General features: G+C 52.0%; 1 protein-coding gene across 1 annotated transcript; it reads left to right on the top strand.

Annotated features, from left to right (window-relative positions):
- The first annotated feature begins 1,055 nt into the window (after positions 1-1,055).
- Positions 1,056-12,390, top strand: CPN1 (carboxypeptidase N subunit 1). Its single transcript, XM_015632696.3, has 9 exons — positions 1,056-1,434; positions 4,199-4,395; positions 5,066-5,221; positions 5,667-5,849; positions 7,337-7,448; positions 8,148-8,287; positions 8,583-8,682; positions 10,117-10,235; positions 12,126-12,390. Exons 1-9 carry the CDS (start codon positions 1,212-1,214, stop codon positions 12,255-12,257), a joined length of 1,362 nt encoding a protein of 453 aa, XP_015488182.1. The 5' UTR covers positions 1,056-1,211; the 3' UTR covers positions 12,258-12,390.
- The last annotated feature ends 4,047 nt before the right edge of the window (positions 12,391-16,437 follow it).

The raw sequence follows: 16,437 nt of genomic DNA on the forward strand, positions 1-16,437 counted from the left end.
TCGTGTTACCAAAGGGAGCCTTTCTCTTGGCCTGTCCAGCCGTGATGGTAAATTTTTCAACTGTTTATGCTCATATTTGGGCTCTGTGTCAGGGTTGTCCTAGTAAATACCTCATCAGAGCCACTAGGCTGCTGGAGTTTTATTTTCGCGGGGCAAGGCTGCAAACCAAGGCTGCCTCTGGCAGTGGGCAGAGAGCAGGGACCATCTGCCCACTGGGATAAGTGTGGCAGAGGGGTGGAGAGGAAGCAGCATCCCCTCTATCCAGAAACAGTTTCCTGCTGTGCCATTTTCATTTGACTTTACGCAGCTAAGCAATGTCCTGCTACCCAGTGCCCGTCAGAATTCTTTCTCATACCCACTCCCAGGGCAGGGCGGGGTGATACCACACTTTGGAGCGCAGCTCCCCGTGACGGTCCCTGCTCAGCACACAAGTCCTGCATCACATCCCTGCTCTGCCCTCCCCCTGCACCGTCCCGGCCGGGCAGTTGGGGCAGCCCAGCTGCGGCGAGGGCGGTGCAGTCCCTGCCTCTGTTTATCCCGGGAGCAATGGGATCTCCGGGTGAGCAGGGCCGGGCAGAGGCGCCGACTGACCCGCGGAGCCCGCGGCGGTGCCTCCTGTGCTTCCCCAGGAGATGGGGCAGGAGAGGAGGCGCGGAGCCGGGACCGGGCTCCGGGGAGGAGCGGTGGGAGCCGCCCGCGCCGGGCGGGCAGGGCTGCGGGAAGCGTGCGGGAGGCGAGGCCGCCCCGGCTCTATCCCCATCCCCCCCGGCTCTTGCCCCCCGAGAGGGCTCGGTGACGGGGAACCCCCCGCCCGCCGGCCCCCTCTCCTCTCCTCTCCCCCGCCCGCCGCTCCCCGTGCGCTTGGCAGCCCCGACGCCCTCCGCAGCCAGTTTTCCAGCCCTGCGCTTCTTCTGCGGTGACAGCCGGTGGCTGCGGGGGCCTGTTTGCTGTCCAGTTAATAAGTGAGCTGGAGCGGGGGGAAACTTCTCCGCCGGGGGAAGCGGGCTCGCCGGGGGCCGGCCGGGCGGGCGGGGGGAGCATTCCTGCGCCGCGGGGCCCCGGCGCGCCCCGCTCCCGCCGCCCCCCGCCCGCAGGTGCAGGGGGCTGGCACTCGGCAGCTGGAAAGAGCTGGTTGGAGTTTGCACTTTAAGCTCCCGGCGGGGAGGGAGCCGGGGCTGGGAGCTGGTCCGGGCGCCCAGCGCCGCGGGAGGATGGCGCGGTGGCTGCGGCCCCTCGTGGGAGCCCTGCTCCTGCTCGAGGGGGCGGCCGCCCTCAGCTTCCTCCACCATCGCTACGAGGAGCTGGTGCAGGCCCTGTTCCGCGTGCAGAGCCAGTGCCCCTACGTCACCCGCATCTACAGCATCGGCCGCAGCGTCGAGGGCCGGCACCTCTACGTGCTGGAGTTCAGCGACTACCCGGGCATCCACGAGCCCCGTGAGTACGGGGGAAACGGGACAGCGGCTCGGACAGGACGGGCTTCGTCGGCGCTCTCCGTGCCACGCGGCATGTTGGGGCACTGGGAGGGGGGTATCTCCCGGGCCAGGCAGGACTCCCGGCGGTGCCCGGGTGCCAGGCAGCGCGGTCTCCGGCGCGGACCCGCCGCCAGCCCCGGGACGCCCGCACACATGCACCGTGCCGCTGTGCTTGCGTGAGCTGCGGCGTGGCCCAGGCGCGTACTTTGGACGGAGCTCCGAGTTTTCAACTCAAGCTAATGCGAGAACGCAGGCGAGTCCATCCCAGCTCTCCACCTGCACTAGCACACTCTCCCTCCCTAAACAGCGTTGTTCAGGCAAGGAGGGCGACACCCACCCTGTGCTGCTGGGTAGGGACGGGAGAGAAAGTGTTCGGCCCTTCCTCCCCCGGACGGCAAACCCAGGAGGACAGCGAGCAAGGACCGCGGCAGAGAGAGCACTGGGTTTCTGCAGCCCTGCCAGCCCCGTGGGCAGTGCAGCCCCCGTGCCAGGCTGGTCCCAGGGATCTCCACCTGCTGCCACGTGGCCCTGTGGAACCTTGGCAGCAATGGCCCCTTGAGCTGCTGCTGCTGCTGCTGCTGCCTGTGCAGCTTGGAGATGCTGCCGAGCCAGACCTTGCTGGCAGCCAGGTGCCCTGGGGGGCTGCACACAGGGCTCCCTCCTATCCCTGCCTTCTGTCCCCGAGCTGCAGATAAGGACAGAGCTCCCTGTTTTCCGCAGGATTTTTTCTCTTTTCACGTCCTGGTTGATGTGGTTAAACGCAGGGGCTGGTAAATGCAAGCAGCCTAGTCACATGGAAAACTGCCAGCAGGGCTGTGCAGGACCTGTGCCCTCCTCGGTGGAGTAGCCCCCACAAACCCCACAGCACCCCATGCCTGGCAGCACTGCACTGGGGCCCATAGGATCATTTTCAGGGGTGCCAGAAGATGGGATGGGAAGCTTCTCACTACCTCTGTGACAGCCCTGCTCAGCACTGGGAAACCTGCGTGGCACTAAGGGTGTCTGGGGCACCTCCGCAGTGCATCAAGGGCTGATTCAAAGCATGGAATGAGCAAAGGGCACGGGCAGTGCGCCACTGGATTTTAGACTTGCAGAACCACACGAAAGCAGCTGGAAAGGCTGTAGGAGATGACTCAGATCTCCCCTGCCCCAGGCAGGCAACATGGACCTGGTGCTTGTAGCATGGGCCACTGTCAGGCTGGCACTTTCAGCTTGTAGCATGAGGAATTTGGGAAACTGTGCATTCCCTTGAAGGATATGAAAAGTAACTCTGAAAAGCAAGCTTGGAATCAATGGTCTTACATGCAGTAATTAGAGCTTGTGTGTCCATATACATAAAGTTTAGGGGTTTGCATACCGAAAAAGGCTGACAAATCCTGCTGCAGACTCAAACAAAGCAGAGAATCCTTGCTGAAACCTTATTTTTTTAAAGGCTGTATATATGCCCAGGATTTTTCTGTGTTTTTAATAACTGGATTATGTAACTAAATCAGTTCTTATGTCCCTGAAATCTAACAAGATCAAAATATATTGCCCACCTCTGGTGTCTTGCACAGAGACACAGCAATCAAAAGACATGGGAAAACAAAATCTTTAGCTAAAATTAGACTTCTTTTTTTTTTTTTTTTTTTTTTTAATACAGCAAAGGCACTAGGGCTTTTGCAAGCAGCAGCTCTCAGTCTGGGGATGTGATGCCTTTTACCCCAGGGATCCTGATGGACATCATACCTGGCAGCAGGGCTGGACACTGCCTCTGCAAGTCTGATCCCTGCTGGTGGCCAGAAAGTTCACAGTCAATGGGACTCTCAAGATCTGGCAAGCCAACATTTGTAACAACACCCTTTTTTTTCCCTGACTCTTTCATGTGACAGTCAGGCTCCCTTTTTAACTTAATTCCCCTGTTGGCTTTCGTTCTACCAATGCTGGCTCCAGCCTGCAATGTGACATTTTATTTTCCCACAAGTAACTGCTTTACAAGGTCCTCTGGGAAAGCACAACCTGTCCCTCACATGTCCTGCCTCTCCTTCAACAAAGCAGCAAGTCCTGTTCCAGGCACTGTCTGCCTGTGGTCTCCAAGTCTGTATTTTGGGACCTTATTTTAGAAAAGTCAGTGGCAAGAGACCTTTTTGGTCATACTGGAGCTGCCTGAGGGACAGTTTGATCCATATTCAGCTCAGCTGCCGAGGGTTTCGCCAGACTCTTCTCGTGAGGGTGAGGAGAGCCTTAACCTTGACCTTGGAGCAGGTAAAGGGGAAGGAGAGATGCAGAGCCAGGAATGTGCCATGCTGGTGAGAAGCACTGACAGCAAATGTAGAAGAGCAGAGCTGGGAGAAATGGTCTGTCCCCTCCACTGCCACCTGCCACAGAGCTGTGAGGCCCTGGCAGCCTGGGGCAACCCTGCCAGTGCTCCCTGGTCCTTTTGTGCTGCCTTTCACCAACCCAAGACCAAACCACCAGCAAACACTCCTCCTGTGTGCTCCAAAGGCCCAAAGCAACTTAGAGGAGAGTCTGAGCTGCTCACAGGGGGCTGTGGCAAAATGAAGCGGAGCCCATATGAGAACTGTGCCAGTCTCCCTCACTGAGGTTTGCATTTTCCAAGGGAAAAGGTCATTTTATACCATTTACTGGGTGTCCCTTGGGTTTGCCTGGGGCTCCCTGTGGTAGGCATTTGCTCTTCCCCCCTGTTCCGGCCCTGGCTGATGGCATCACTCTCTTGCTCTCTCCAGTGGAGCCGGAGTTCAAGTATGTTGGGAACATGCATGGGAACGAGGTGCTGGGCCGTGAGCTGCTGCTGCAGCTCTCTGAGTTCCTGTGTGAGGAGTACCGCCGGGGCAACGAGCGGATCACACGCCTCATCCATGACACGCGCATCCACATCATGCCCTCCATGAACCCCGACGGGTACGAAGTGGCTGCCAAGCAGGTACCAGGCAGTGATCACCTCCTCCACACCGGTAGGGGCAGAAAGCCTTTCAAATCCCTTTGGGATCCTCTTCACTGCAGTTAGGAAGAGGGGGAATCCTTTCCCTTTGTGCCCTGCAAAATTTGTCCCTGTCAGCTGCTGTTGCTGCTTCTCACCTACCTGCCAAGGGCTGATGTTGTATGTCCTGCCACAGGTGACCTTGGCAGCTGAAGGAGAAGACTTCCTATACCTGTCTTATTCTCATTAGAAGTTATTTGTCACAGAAGGGTCACTGCAAATCTTCTGCCCTAGGCTGGGAAAGTGACAGTTGAATGCCACTGTCATAAGCAGGCAGGGACATGAGAAATGGGATGGAAATAAGCCCCTTAGTCCTCCTGAAAAGAAGTCACCCATTTCTTTGTGCTCCTAGACTTCAGGGAGATATCTGTGGATCTTTCAGCTAAAGCAAATTGTTTGTCTTGTGACTTACACTGTCACCCTGGAAAAAGAAGATTTTGTTACCGATTTTCCCTGTCAGTACCAATACTCTTTATTGTCCTGCCAGCAGTAACACATGTTATAACTCATAGGCACAGAAGTGCTTTTACAGTGGCCAGTCTCTGCTTATCTGCTGCCCAACCCGACTGCACCCTACCTGAACTCATCCCTGTGATGCACCTTTGCCCCGCAGGGCCCAGACAGCAACGGGTACTTGACAGGGAGGAACAATGCCAATGGAGTGGACTTGAACCGCAACTTCCCTGACCTCAACACACTCATGTACTACAGCAGGGAAATCAGCGGGCCAAATCACCACATCCCATTGCCTGACAACTGGAAAAGCCAGGTACCAGTCTGGAATACCATGTGGGCTACAGCATCCTCTTAGAGGAATCAGCATGCAAGCAAATACACTGTGCTTTGGCTTGCACAGTGCTTGTCTCCTTCTCTGAGACTTCTGCCTGCAGAGAAATGATACAATCCTGGTCCCGTATCACAGCTTGCACCTCTGCCTCTGACATCACAGCCAGCTTAGGGGAGCAGGCTGCAATGCACAGGGCAGAGGAGGTGTCACATGCTGGCTAACACCTGTGCCTCAGGTCTTGGGGTTGTGCTGAGGGAGCTGCTTTGTGTACTAGGGCAGTTCGTGGAGAACAAAGGAAGCTACAGGAGCTGCAGCAGACACATTGCAGGACAGGGTCTGACATGGCAAATCACACCACAGCCGGGCATGGAGCAGCAGCTGGCACAGAGATCTCTTCTCCCTGTCTCCTTCTCTCTCGTTCTTCCAGGTGGAGCCAGAGACATTGGCTGTGATCCAGTGGATCAGCAGCTACAACTTTGTGCTCTCAGCCAATCTGCACGGTGGAGCAGTGGTGGCAAATTACCCCTATGACAAGTCCCAGGACCAGCGGTTCAGGAGCCACCGGCGCACTGTCAACACGCCTACTCCTGATGATAAGTTATTTCAGAAGGTGAGCGTGGCCACGTTGGGTGAGGACATTCCCTGGCAGGGCGCACAGTGAGATCGGGACGAGAGCTCTGGTCACTGCGTCATGCAGGGGCTGAGCCAAGAAACGTGTTGGAAATAATCATTAGCAGACTACAGCATTTCTGCCAGCCACTGGCTCAGGAGTCAGGACACTCCCACCCTGTGAGCCGGTCCCACCACAAGGAGAGGCCAGTCTTAGCCCTCAGGGGCCCCCTGCTTGTCCATGCTGTGCTTGGGTTCCCCATAACCCAGATACCACTGGCATACTCAGTAATGACCTGCTCTTCCAAAGCTGGAAGCTGCACCCAGCTTTGCCAAACCCATCTTAGAATGCATAGGGGTTTTTCCCTAGAGGGGTGACTGGGGGCCTGCTGAGACCAGGATAAGGGAGGTGGGTGCCCAGCAGGGGCTTATGGATGGCGAAGAACAAGAATTACAACAAACAGCAAGAGCTCCAGTAGCATAAGCAGACATCAGGGAATGCATCAATCCATACTGTTGATCCTGTTAGTACTAGCTGAGGTTCGTGGTTTTTCTTCATTATCCCAGAAAACAATGCCTTCAGTCACTGCTTCCATTAGGAAATATCCAGCACAAGAAAAAAGTCTGCATCAGAACAGTTAATGAGAAAAATAAGTCAAAGCTGGAGTTCAGCCTCCTCTGGAAGCAGAATCTGCAGGGGCTTGTCAGGACCTCCTGGGATCAAGGCTGCACTCAGACCCAGATGTAAAGAGGCTGCAGTCTGGGGCGTAGGCTCATGATACCCACTTGGCCTCAGGACTCAGAAATGTAGAGAAGTAACTGTTTTCCTGCTGACAGAGTGACATTACACTGGAATACTGGAATCTGAAGCATAAAACAAGGGAATAGAGTTTGTCTTAGAAAATGCAAATGCCAGTCTCTATTAAACTGTGTCTTACGCAAAGGACTGGCTTTGGATGCAGCAGCCCAGTTTTAGCCCTGCCTTCATGTCTAAAAATAAACAGTAATCTTAATAAGGGCAACAAACGAATCGTCGTTAGTACCAGAAGTTGCCCAAACTCTTTCCTAATCCAAATTCCCCGATATATATCTGGTATTTGCCAGGACTGATACTGGTTACTTTTCTTTGTGTATCTTTTTCCCCAGTTAGTGCCATTTACTGTGTGAGGCCAAGTGTCCCTGCATAGGTCCAGTGCCTTCTGCTCCCCTTCTTCTCAGCAGAAGCAGGGCAGAAGCCATTTGTGCCATCAACAAGCTTCCAGCTTGCCAGATTACTGCTCTTCCTTCTTCACCTTTATCTGTCTGCATCTTGTAGCGGTCCTGGGCACCTCATGCTGTATTTTATGGCAGTAAAATGCAGAAACTCTCTCCTGTCTGACTTCCCTCCCATGCTCCTCAGCAAAGGAAGGAGTGTGTTTTGTCCAGAGCCAGGCAGGTTCTCCAGCCGTGCAGGGCTGGAGCGGTGACCACTGGCTGCTCTCCCTCTAGCTGGCCAAGACCTACTCCTACGCCCACAGCTGGATGCACCGGGGCTGGAACTGTGGGGACTACTTTGCTGATGGCATCACAAATGGGGCATCCTGGTACTCGCTCAGCAAAGGTAAGGGCTGGGCAGGTGAGAACCCCCCACAGCAAAAAGAGGTGTAGGGATAGACAAGAAACCTCGGGACAGGAGGGGTTGGGGAAGGACTGTGGCAATAGAATTGTGCCCATTACTAGACACCTGGTGTTTGTATTTCAGATCAGGAAATGGCTTGGGAGTACTTGAAATGGCTTGGGAAAGAGACACAGAAATAGCCAAGGTCTGCAGAGACCTTCATCCTGTGTACTTCTAGACAAAGGAAGCATTAATCTGTTAGTGTATTTGAAAATCCTGTGGTGTAATCCCATCAAAACGCAAAACTGTGACCAAAGGGAAGGCAGCTGCTGGTTCCTGAAAAATATTATCAAAAAAGGCACAATGAGGAATGAGGAAACTGAAAAATCAACACTTAAGACTAGACAAAAGATCGAAGAGGAACTGGAAGAGATATATAGGCCCTTGTGGTACCCAACCTCTCTGAGCTTCTGAGGGCAGGTCGGTGATTGATCCACCTGAAAGAGAGCTGGCACCTACAAGGAGAGGGCTGCTTGCGTGGAGAAGGCTCTAGTTGCACTATCACACAGCAGGGGGCTGTGCCTGTGGTGCAGAGAAGGATAGTCAGACGCTTCTGGTCAAAGAAAGACAGGCCAGGATGACTGGAGACATGGGAATAGGAAGGGAGCCATGCCCTGGCCATGGGCTATTCTTCTCTTCCAGGCATGCAGGACTTCAATTACCTCTACACCAACTGCTTTGAAATCACCCTGGAACTAAGCTGCAATAAGTTTCCCCCCGAGGAGGACCTGGAGCGGCAGTGGATGGCCAACCGGGAGGCCCTTGTTGCTTTCATTGAAGAGGTAAAGGGGCAGTCCTGAGACCTACACCCTTCTCCTGCACATCCCCATGGGCCCTGGTGGAAGGGGACCAGTAGGCACCAGGTGGGGAAGGGAGCTGGTTGTGGAGCTCATGGGGTGCTCTTGTTGGTGGCCTTTGGGGAAGCTGTTGTGTCCTAGACTGAATCTGGTGGGGACAACCAGGATCTCCAAGGGTACAGGGAAAGGTAGGGTTGTCCCCAAAGCTCTGTCCTGCTCGGCAATACCTTCTTGAGCAAAGGAAGGGCCTTGACCCATCAGTCTGTTTTCCTCCCTGCAGGTTCACCAGGGCATCAAAGGGATGGTATCAGATGAGAACAACAATGGCATTGCAGGAGCAGTGATTTCTGTCCAGGGAATCAGCCATGACATCACCTCTGGTGGGTTGTCAGTCCGCTTACATGTCTGAATATGTGGGTGAAGTTAGCAGGTGAGGCTCTAATATGGGAGCTATCATGGTTTGTTTCCCAAAGATACTAGCTGGGAGAAATATGCTTTATCCTTATCCTTGACCAGGGTGGGCTTAGGAAAGCCTAGGAAAGATAGAGGTGAGAACTGGAATGCAAACCTTATTGTAAAGGACTTCAGAAACTCAGCTCCTATTTTATCTAGGAAGGACAATTGAGGAGATAATCTACTCAAGCCTGTAAGTATCTACAAAGAGCTGAAACAAAAGACAACAAAGAACAAGATGAAAAAATAAAGAATAAAATGAAAGACTGAAAGTTCATGCCAGACAAGTTTAGACTGAGAAGGGATTGCCACTTTATCCAAGTTGTGGTTGTTTCTCTTTGCTGGCCAATTTTAACCTCCTTTCCATGAACACCCTCCTCCAAGCAGACCTACCATTACAGACTGCCTGCAGAAAATAGTCCATGCTACAACTCTTCAGAGGTCAGGCTATGAAATCATTAAAGCTCCTCCTGGCTATAGGTCTGTGAGTCAGTAACACTCATATTTGGCACTTATTATGCCAACCTGCATAGGAAGGATCACAGAATTGCATAGGAAGAAATCACAGAATTGCAGAAAAGCTAGCTGCCAAGAGCCCTCTGAAGCCTCCTGTCCAGCTTGGAGAAAGATTGTCCCCAGCATTGGCTCCCTCCAGCAAATTCTCACTGATCCCAAGGATGCGTATTTCACAGCCTAACTGCTGTCCTGTGCCAGGGCTCTACCACATTCATGGTGAAGCTGTGCTCCCAGATCTACCCTGAAGCAATTTGCAATACCCATCCAGTTACATTGATGGGGTTGTACTCAGATTTCCAGAGCAATCCATAATGTGGTGTTGCCTCACTGTTGGCTGTCTCCTGTCCCTAAGCACACCAGAGCACAGTCTGTCCAAGTGCATCTGGGGATTTCTTATGCAGGGAATCAGGGAGCAGCTGACCTAATGAGCAACTAAAACTTGCTAACCCAAAGGTGTGCAAAATTGTGAATAGCGAGAATTAGATTGTGTTATGCATGAGGAGTCAGACTGGAGTTGTGATTGTCCTTAGGTCTGCTGTCATCTGACTGGCAAGTGCTCAGCTTTGCAGCCTACCTACACAGGCATGGCCAATGCTGCTGTGCATTCCCCTTTCATCTGGCTTTTACTTGCAGACTGACCTCTCCTCCATGGCACTAATGAGACATCACTTGCAGTGTACCAGTGTGAATCCAGCCTTGAGGCAGCCAGCAGATTTGGGGAAAAAAAGTTTGGGTTTTGAAGGCTACACATCCTAGAGGAAGTAACTCAACAAGAGTTACTGGAATGTCTTTTACTCTGCTCCCTGAGCATCCTGAGTGCTTTCTTTTCCTACCTTGTGTTCCAGGTGATATGGGGGATTATTTCCGGCTGCTGCTGCCTGGCACTTACACTGTCACAGCCTCTGCAGAGGGGTACCAGCCCCTGACACTGACAACAACAGTGGGCCCAGCTGCACCTTCATTGGTGAGTCATCCTGCGTACTCACAAGGATTTCTCAAAATATCTTCTCCCCAGGGAGAAAGAAATATGGTGCGGGATAGTAAGCAGCAGAGAAAGGAGATAAGATGTAAAACCAATTCCAGTGGCTATAGGTTATCTGGTTTGGCAGACAAGGCTCCACACAGCTCACAGGAGGGAACAGTGTGAAAACAATGCCATGTTCCTTTCAATTCCTTAGTGTGGCCTTGCAGCTGCACTGGGCTGCCATACCAGCTCCTGTGTCCTTCTGCCTCTTGGCCATGGAAGAGGTCCTGGCTGGCTGGGTCTGCTGCTCTTCAGCTCTCCCTCCATCCTTTTCAGTCTCAATGATGAGATGATGTGGAGACAGCATCTGTTCCCTGAGGGAACAGTTATCCCCCCAGCTTTGTGGGTTTTGGCACTCTGCTATCATCTGCATTCTGCCTGGGACCAAACATGTTATCAGACTCATAGGAAGGGGCTGAAGTCTGCCTTTCTTTTTGCTGAGAGCACTGAAGACAAATGGGAACTGAGTTCCAGCAAAGAACAGCCAAGCACCTTTGGGAAATGAAGTGCTCTTGACACTGGTGTGTCTCCTACAGTGCCTTTCTGTGGGGTGGCTGGACAACTAGAAATTGGTTGTAAAAACAGTGGGTGGTGATCCCTGCTCCTGATGTTGCCTTGTGAATGAGGTGGAACCACAGATGCAGGGTCCTCAAAGGATCAGCAGGACCCCGTCCCCCCCATCTGTGGCATCCTGGCACATCATTTGCTTCCTGTATGTACACTGGTCAGGCTCTGCTGTAAATACACTGTGGTTGTTCTCCCACCCTCCATCGCTTCATCCCACTCTGCCCAGCCTCTGAAATTCTTCCAGAACTGCCCTCTTCTCTGAAAGAAAGATTAAAAACCTTCTAATTTTCGTACTAAATTTATTTATGGTCACTTTATGCCTAGTTGTTCTTACGCCAATGTTGTGCTTTAAATAGCTCATTTTCTTCCCTGGTGTTTCTTCCCTGGTGTATTTATAGGGAGCTGTCAAGCCCAGTCCTTTGTTTTGCTAGGTTAAGCACCCAGCTCTTTGGGTTTCCTTTTTATAACAGATTTTCTTTTTACAGTGTTGCTGTAGAAAACTGATTTGTTCCCTGATGGTCTGATTTTTGTATATCTCCTCTCACAGGAGCGCTCTTGTTCCCATTTCTGCAACACTGCCCATACTCACTGTTTGCCCCATCCCTCTCCCTAGAAGTCCATACAGCCCCATTCCAATTTCACCTTTCTCTATGGCCTCCCCATTCCCCATTTATCTGATGCTGTGTTTTACACACTCTCTGTCCCCTTCTCCCTCTTGTACCTGCTTGTGTGGCTGTAGTGGATGGAGGTTTCTTTCCCAGAATTTTTTTGTCTGGATCCACTGGAAGTACTGGTTGCTAAAAGACTGATTAAGCTAACAAGATGCAATTGAAAAAGAATTGTCTGTCCTAAACCATCCTGTGTATTAAATATTCACAGAGATGCAAAGCAATGCTATGTCTCTACTCACTGGTGAGAAAAGAAGAATAAAGAACGTAGCTCAGTCCCTTGCCATTCACAGGTCCTCTTCCAAACCATCCTAGGACATTGCATTGCCACAGAAGAAACTCTGCATAAGAAACATAGTTCATTGTTAGTACATTTTCCACAGGAGGAAAAAAAAATACATCTGCTTTAAGAACTGAGTTTTTTTAACAATGGCTGAGACACCTTATTGTTTAACTTGGCCCCAGAGTCAGCTTCTAAGGCAAGTGGCAGAGGCAGGTCCTGCAGACCCCTGAGCCAGCAGCACACACGCACACACACACACACACACACAAACACAGAGAGTGTAAAATACAGTTATCTTTGTTCTTCCTCCAGGTGCATTTCCAGCTCAAACAAGAAGTGGTGAGAAAGCCTGCAGAGCGTAAGGCCTCAGGCACACGCATGAACAACAAAGCCCTTCAGAAGAAGGTTGTGCCGAGAGCCACTCGCCGGGGGACCCGAAGATGAGGACAGCTCATTTGGCTGAGAGAAGTTTACATGAGGCCTGGCTGATGACTCCAGCCAGTGAACTTTCCAACAGTCCAGCATGAAACTAGCCCAAATTATTAGGTTAATAAACAAGGAAGTTTTTAATCCCTGAGCAAATTGTGAAGTCATTCGCAACAAAGTGTGCCTGGGGTACAGTTCCCTGGGCAGTGTGTCTGTGTGTGCCGAGTTCTTCTCCTGCGCTTGCTCTATCTCAGAGAGCTCTGCTCCCTTTACTCCTGGACTGTTGCTACAGCCTGCACGAAATGCCACTAGAGTATAGCAGGGATAATGAACCCAAGCCTTGGTGTAAGCTGCACTCACAGACTGGGCACATGAACATTAGTCCTCTGGGTGCAAGGTCCATGCTTCTCCCTCAGGTAAGGATACTTGCTGCCTGCAGACCCCAAATTTAGGGGACGGCCAGTTTTAAAGCAGGCAATGATGTGAGCTTGAACCACATGCAGCACAGCTGCTGCTGACTGGTAAGTCTAGGAGGTGATGGTTCAAGGTCGTCTCCTGATTTTGATGTGCAGATGAGACTTTCTAGTAGCTGGTTTGGATTGTTTGTAGTCAGATAGTCTGAAATAATACATGCTGGAAAAAGACAAGTATTGTCCTATCACCTTAAGTCTTCAGACCCAAAGGGGTCTGCTCTATCCAACCCAAAAAATTATTCTGAGCACAGAATAAGATCTGACAGCTGGTGATGAGTAGAAGTTCAAGCCAGGTTATTTGGATGTTCCTTTGAGACAAATGCTCTGAATCTTGGTTCAGAATGCAATAGGGAAGTGTGGATGCTTGATGCCAGCAGTGTGCTGTGCAGGTACAGCATAAGCTGTGCGAATTGTAATTGGGTTAGGAGAGAAAGGATCCATAGTTCAGTGAGTCAGGCTACTACAGGCTGAGGCTTAAAATGCTGCTAAGGCTGTGTGGGCAGGTTTGGAGTGGAAGCAAGAGTGGAAACAAAGCTGGTTATTTCTATGGTAAAAATATCTTAAGCAGGCAAAACCTTTCTAGCGTTCTTCATTGCAAATAACTCCAGAGGGGTAAACAGTACCGCCTATATGCCCCAATGATTTCTTTTTCCCTTGGGTGGTTTTCCTAATCTCTACCATACAGCCATCAGTTACACTGTTTCTCTCCCTGTCTAAAGCCTGTCAAAAAACGGTCTCCCAAACATCCCTTTGCTTCTCCTCTTTTGCAAACATCTCTTCATTTCTTGTGAGCAACCTGTACCATCCTACTGCAGAAGCGATTTTCTGCACTTTGCTCCTCACAATCATGTCCTCCTCTGTCTCTGCTACAAGATGCTGGTGGCATTTTCAGCATTAGCAGCACACACACGCTCTTGTAACTCTGGCTGCTAACAGAAGCTCTTTCTCTGTCATGCCTTTTCTTGTAAAGGCAGAGGAAGCTGTCCCTTGCAGGTTAATTATACAGGCTGTTGCAAAAAAGTGTCCAGAATGGCAATGCTCTAACAGTGGCCATGAGTGATTTTGGTCTGCAGAAACCAGTAGGAGCTGGAGACACTGCCCAGTTCAGCAGTCGCAGCCAAAGCTGAATTTTTTTTTTATTTTTTTTTTTTCTGAGCAGAAGGAAATGAAAAGGGATGGCAAGGCTGAGATCCTCCAGCTTCTGTGTGGTTTAACATCTCTTCCACTGGCCAAGCCCAGCAGCATCACTGCAGATGCTGGACCCTCCTGTTGGAAGACAGGTGTCAGTGCACGTTCACCCAAGACATTTCGTCGTGGACATGCAGGCAGGACGAGGGAGGGTACCCTGCATTCCCCGGCCTGGCCACATGCAGCACTTATAAGGGTCTGCTGTCACCAAGTGTCTGGCCCATGTGCAGGGAGATACTGCTGCCCCCAGCTACATCACTCTGCTGGCTGAGCTGACTGCTGACTTCTGAGGATCTGTCTGAAGCTGAGAGCAAGGAAAGAGCCCCAGGGAGCAGACTTCAGCTGGCTAATTCAGGTGGGTGGTCTCTAGACAGGGTGATGCTGAGAGCTGCCCATGCCACCTGCATCCCAGCAGTGTCACAGGTCGTCTTGCTGAGCCTGCTGGCTGCAGGGTGCTCTCAGGTTGCCCTCTTGTGGTCCTAGAAAATGTGGGATCGTCTCAAATCCACTTTCCAGGGCAGAGTCAGAGATTCCTTCCCTAGAACAGAACGGCCAGCCCAGGAGGCCACATCACTCACCCTCACAGGCTGCTGTGGAGTTGGCAGTGCAGCAGAAAAATTAGAGTCTCAGTCACAAGCGTTTTCCCCTATAATAGGGTTCCTGCAACATACAACCCTCTGGAGGTCTCCCTCTCTGGGCTGGGATTTGTCCAGCTCATTTTCCTCCCAGCTCTGAATATTTTTGTGTTGAACAATTTGGTAAAGCTCCACTTGGCTGTGGCTGAGCTCTCCATGTGAAAGCATGGTTACAAAATGTTTCTGAATCAGGATTTTTAAACATATCCCTCAAAGGCTTGCCAAGAGCTTCTCCCCCGGTGTTGCAAGAAGTGTGGGCTAAAAAGGGCACAACCTTTGGATGTAACATCTGTTACAGGATAGGGCTTTCTTAGGCTTCTTCCTTAGGCTTCAGTTAAGGCAAAAACAGTTGACAGGTTTGTGTCATAAGACACAGCAAGCAGTCTATTCTCCCCATCTTCTCTGGACCACTCATGATTTTGTAGACCTCTTCCCAACCGTGTGTCCTTCTTCCAAGCTGAAGAGTCCCATCCTACAGTTTTTCACTGTACAGTCTGTTCCCATGTCTCTGAGTATCCTTACTGCCTGCCTCCAATCCTTCTCCCATTCTCTATTGCCCTTTCTGAGATGAAAGGACCAAAACTGTATGCAGACACTGGAAAAACATTTAAACAAAGTGAAGCCAGGCCAAGGAAAATGAACCCAAATTCTTATAAGCAAAACTGTGAGGATCTTGGGAGAACCAGGAGGGCAGATAGAACTCCGCATGCAATGCCTTCTCATTTCTGTATCTGCCATGGGGGAGGCAGAAAAGGGAAAATACAAATAAGTGAACTCAAAGAAGAATGAAGCAGCTTGGATGGGGATGTCACCAAAGGAGAGTTGGTCATGGCAGCCAGAAAGGCTGCAGGAGGGATTAGGATGATGAAAAGCGCTCAAAACTTTTGGCAAGCAAGAACAACAAATTTTGGGTCAGAGGACATCTAGAGCCCTGTGGCAGGGACTGCTGTCCATCCTTCAGCACCAGTAAACCATCTAAAAGCATCCACACCGGCAGAGAACAGAGCATGTTCTCAGCTTGAGGCCCCCAGCCCACGGCATCGTGCCATGGCAGCAGTGTGGGTCCCCACCTCAGGAGAACAGACGGGAATCAGTACCCAGCCTGTGCACCTACCAACACAACTCCGAGCGCGTTCTGCACACCCGCTCCTGGCTGGTGGCAAGTCAAGCTGAGATCTGTGTGGTTGCTATGGAGAAGTGTAGCTAAATGCACAAACAAGTGCCAAACAGTGGTAACTGCTCAGGGGGACTTAGAGACTCCGGACTTTGCAACGTGTTGCTGAGGGATGGTATCCCTTGAGGCATGGACGCTTTTTTTAGCCTGCCAGGAAATCTAGCGCGGGACCTACTATACTTGGTACGCCAGATCCTCTGTGATGCACAAACTGGCCCTCTGTCATGGATTTCTTCTCGAGAGCTATTTGTTTTTCTCCATCTTTATGCTTTGGCATGATCTTACAATGTATCTAAGCAGCCAAGGAGGGTGCTAGCGGCAAAGCTGAGACTGCACCAGATGGGCAGTGTAGACCCACTCGTCAGCTGCTGCCAAAGCCAAAAGCCGACAAGGCAGCGAGATTCCCACAAGGCAGCAGCGGGGAAGGGGAGCCCCGGCAGTGTGTGCGAGGCGGCAGCGCTCTGTGGGGAAGCAGAAGAGGGTTGGCACGGGCAGCTGCCTGCCGCGCTCCGCGCCGGGCTCCCGGGTGCTCTGCCAGCAGCCCGGCCCGGTGCGTGGCGCACAAGTGCCGTGTCCGGCCCGGAGGCTGCGGGGGTGACTGCTCCCCCCGTCCCCGCTCGGGCACCCGGCTGGGCACCGTGTCCCGCGGCGGGCTGTCCCCCTGGGCCGCCGGGGGAAAAGCCTCGCAGCCTGGGCCCGCGCGGTGCTGCACGGGGCGAAGTCCTCAC

Source organism: Parus major, chromosome 6 (assembly GCF_001522545.3).
Source record: "Parus major isolate Abel chromosome 6, Parus_major1.1, whole genome shotgun sequence".
Taxonomy (NCBI): domain Eukaryota; kingdom Metazoa; phylum Chordata; class Aves; order Passeriformes; family Paridae; genus Parus; species Parus major.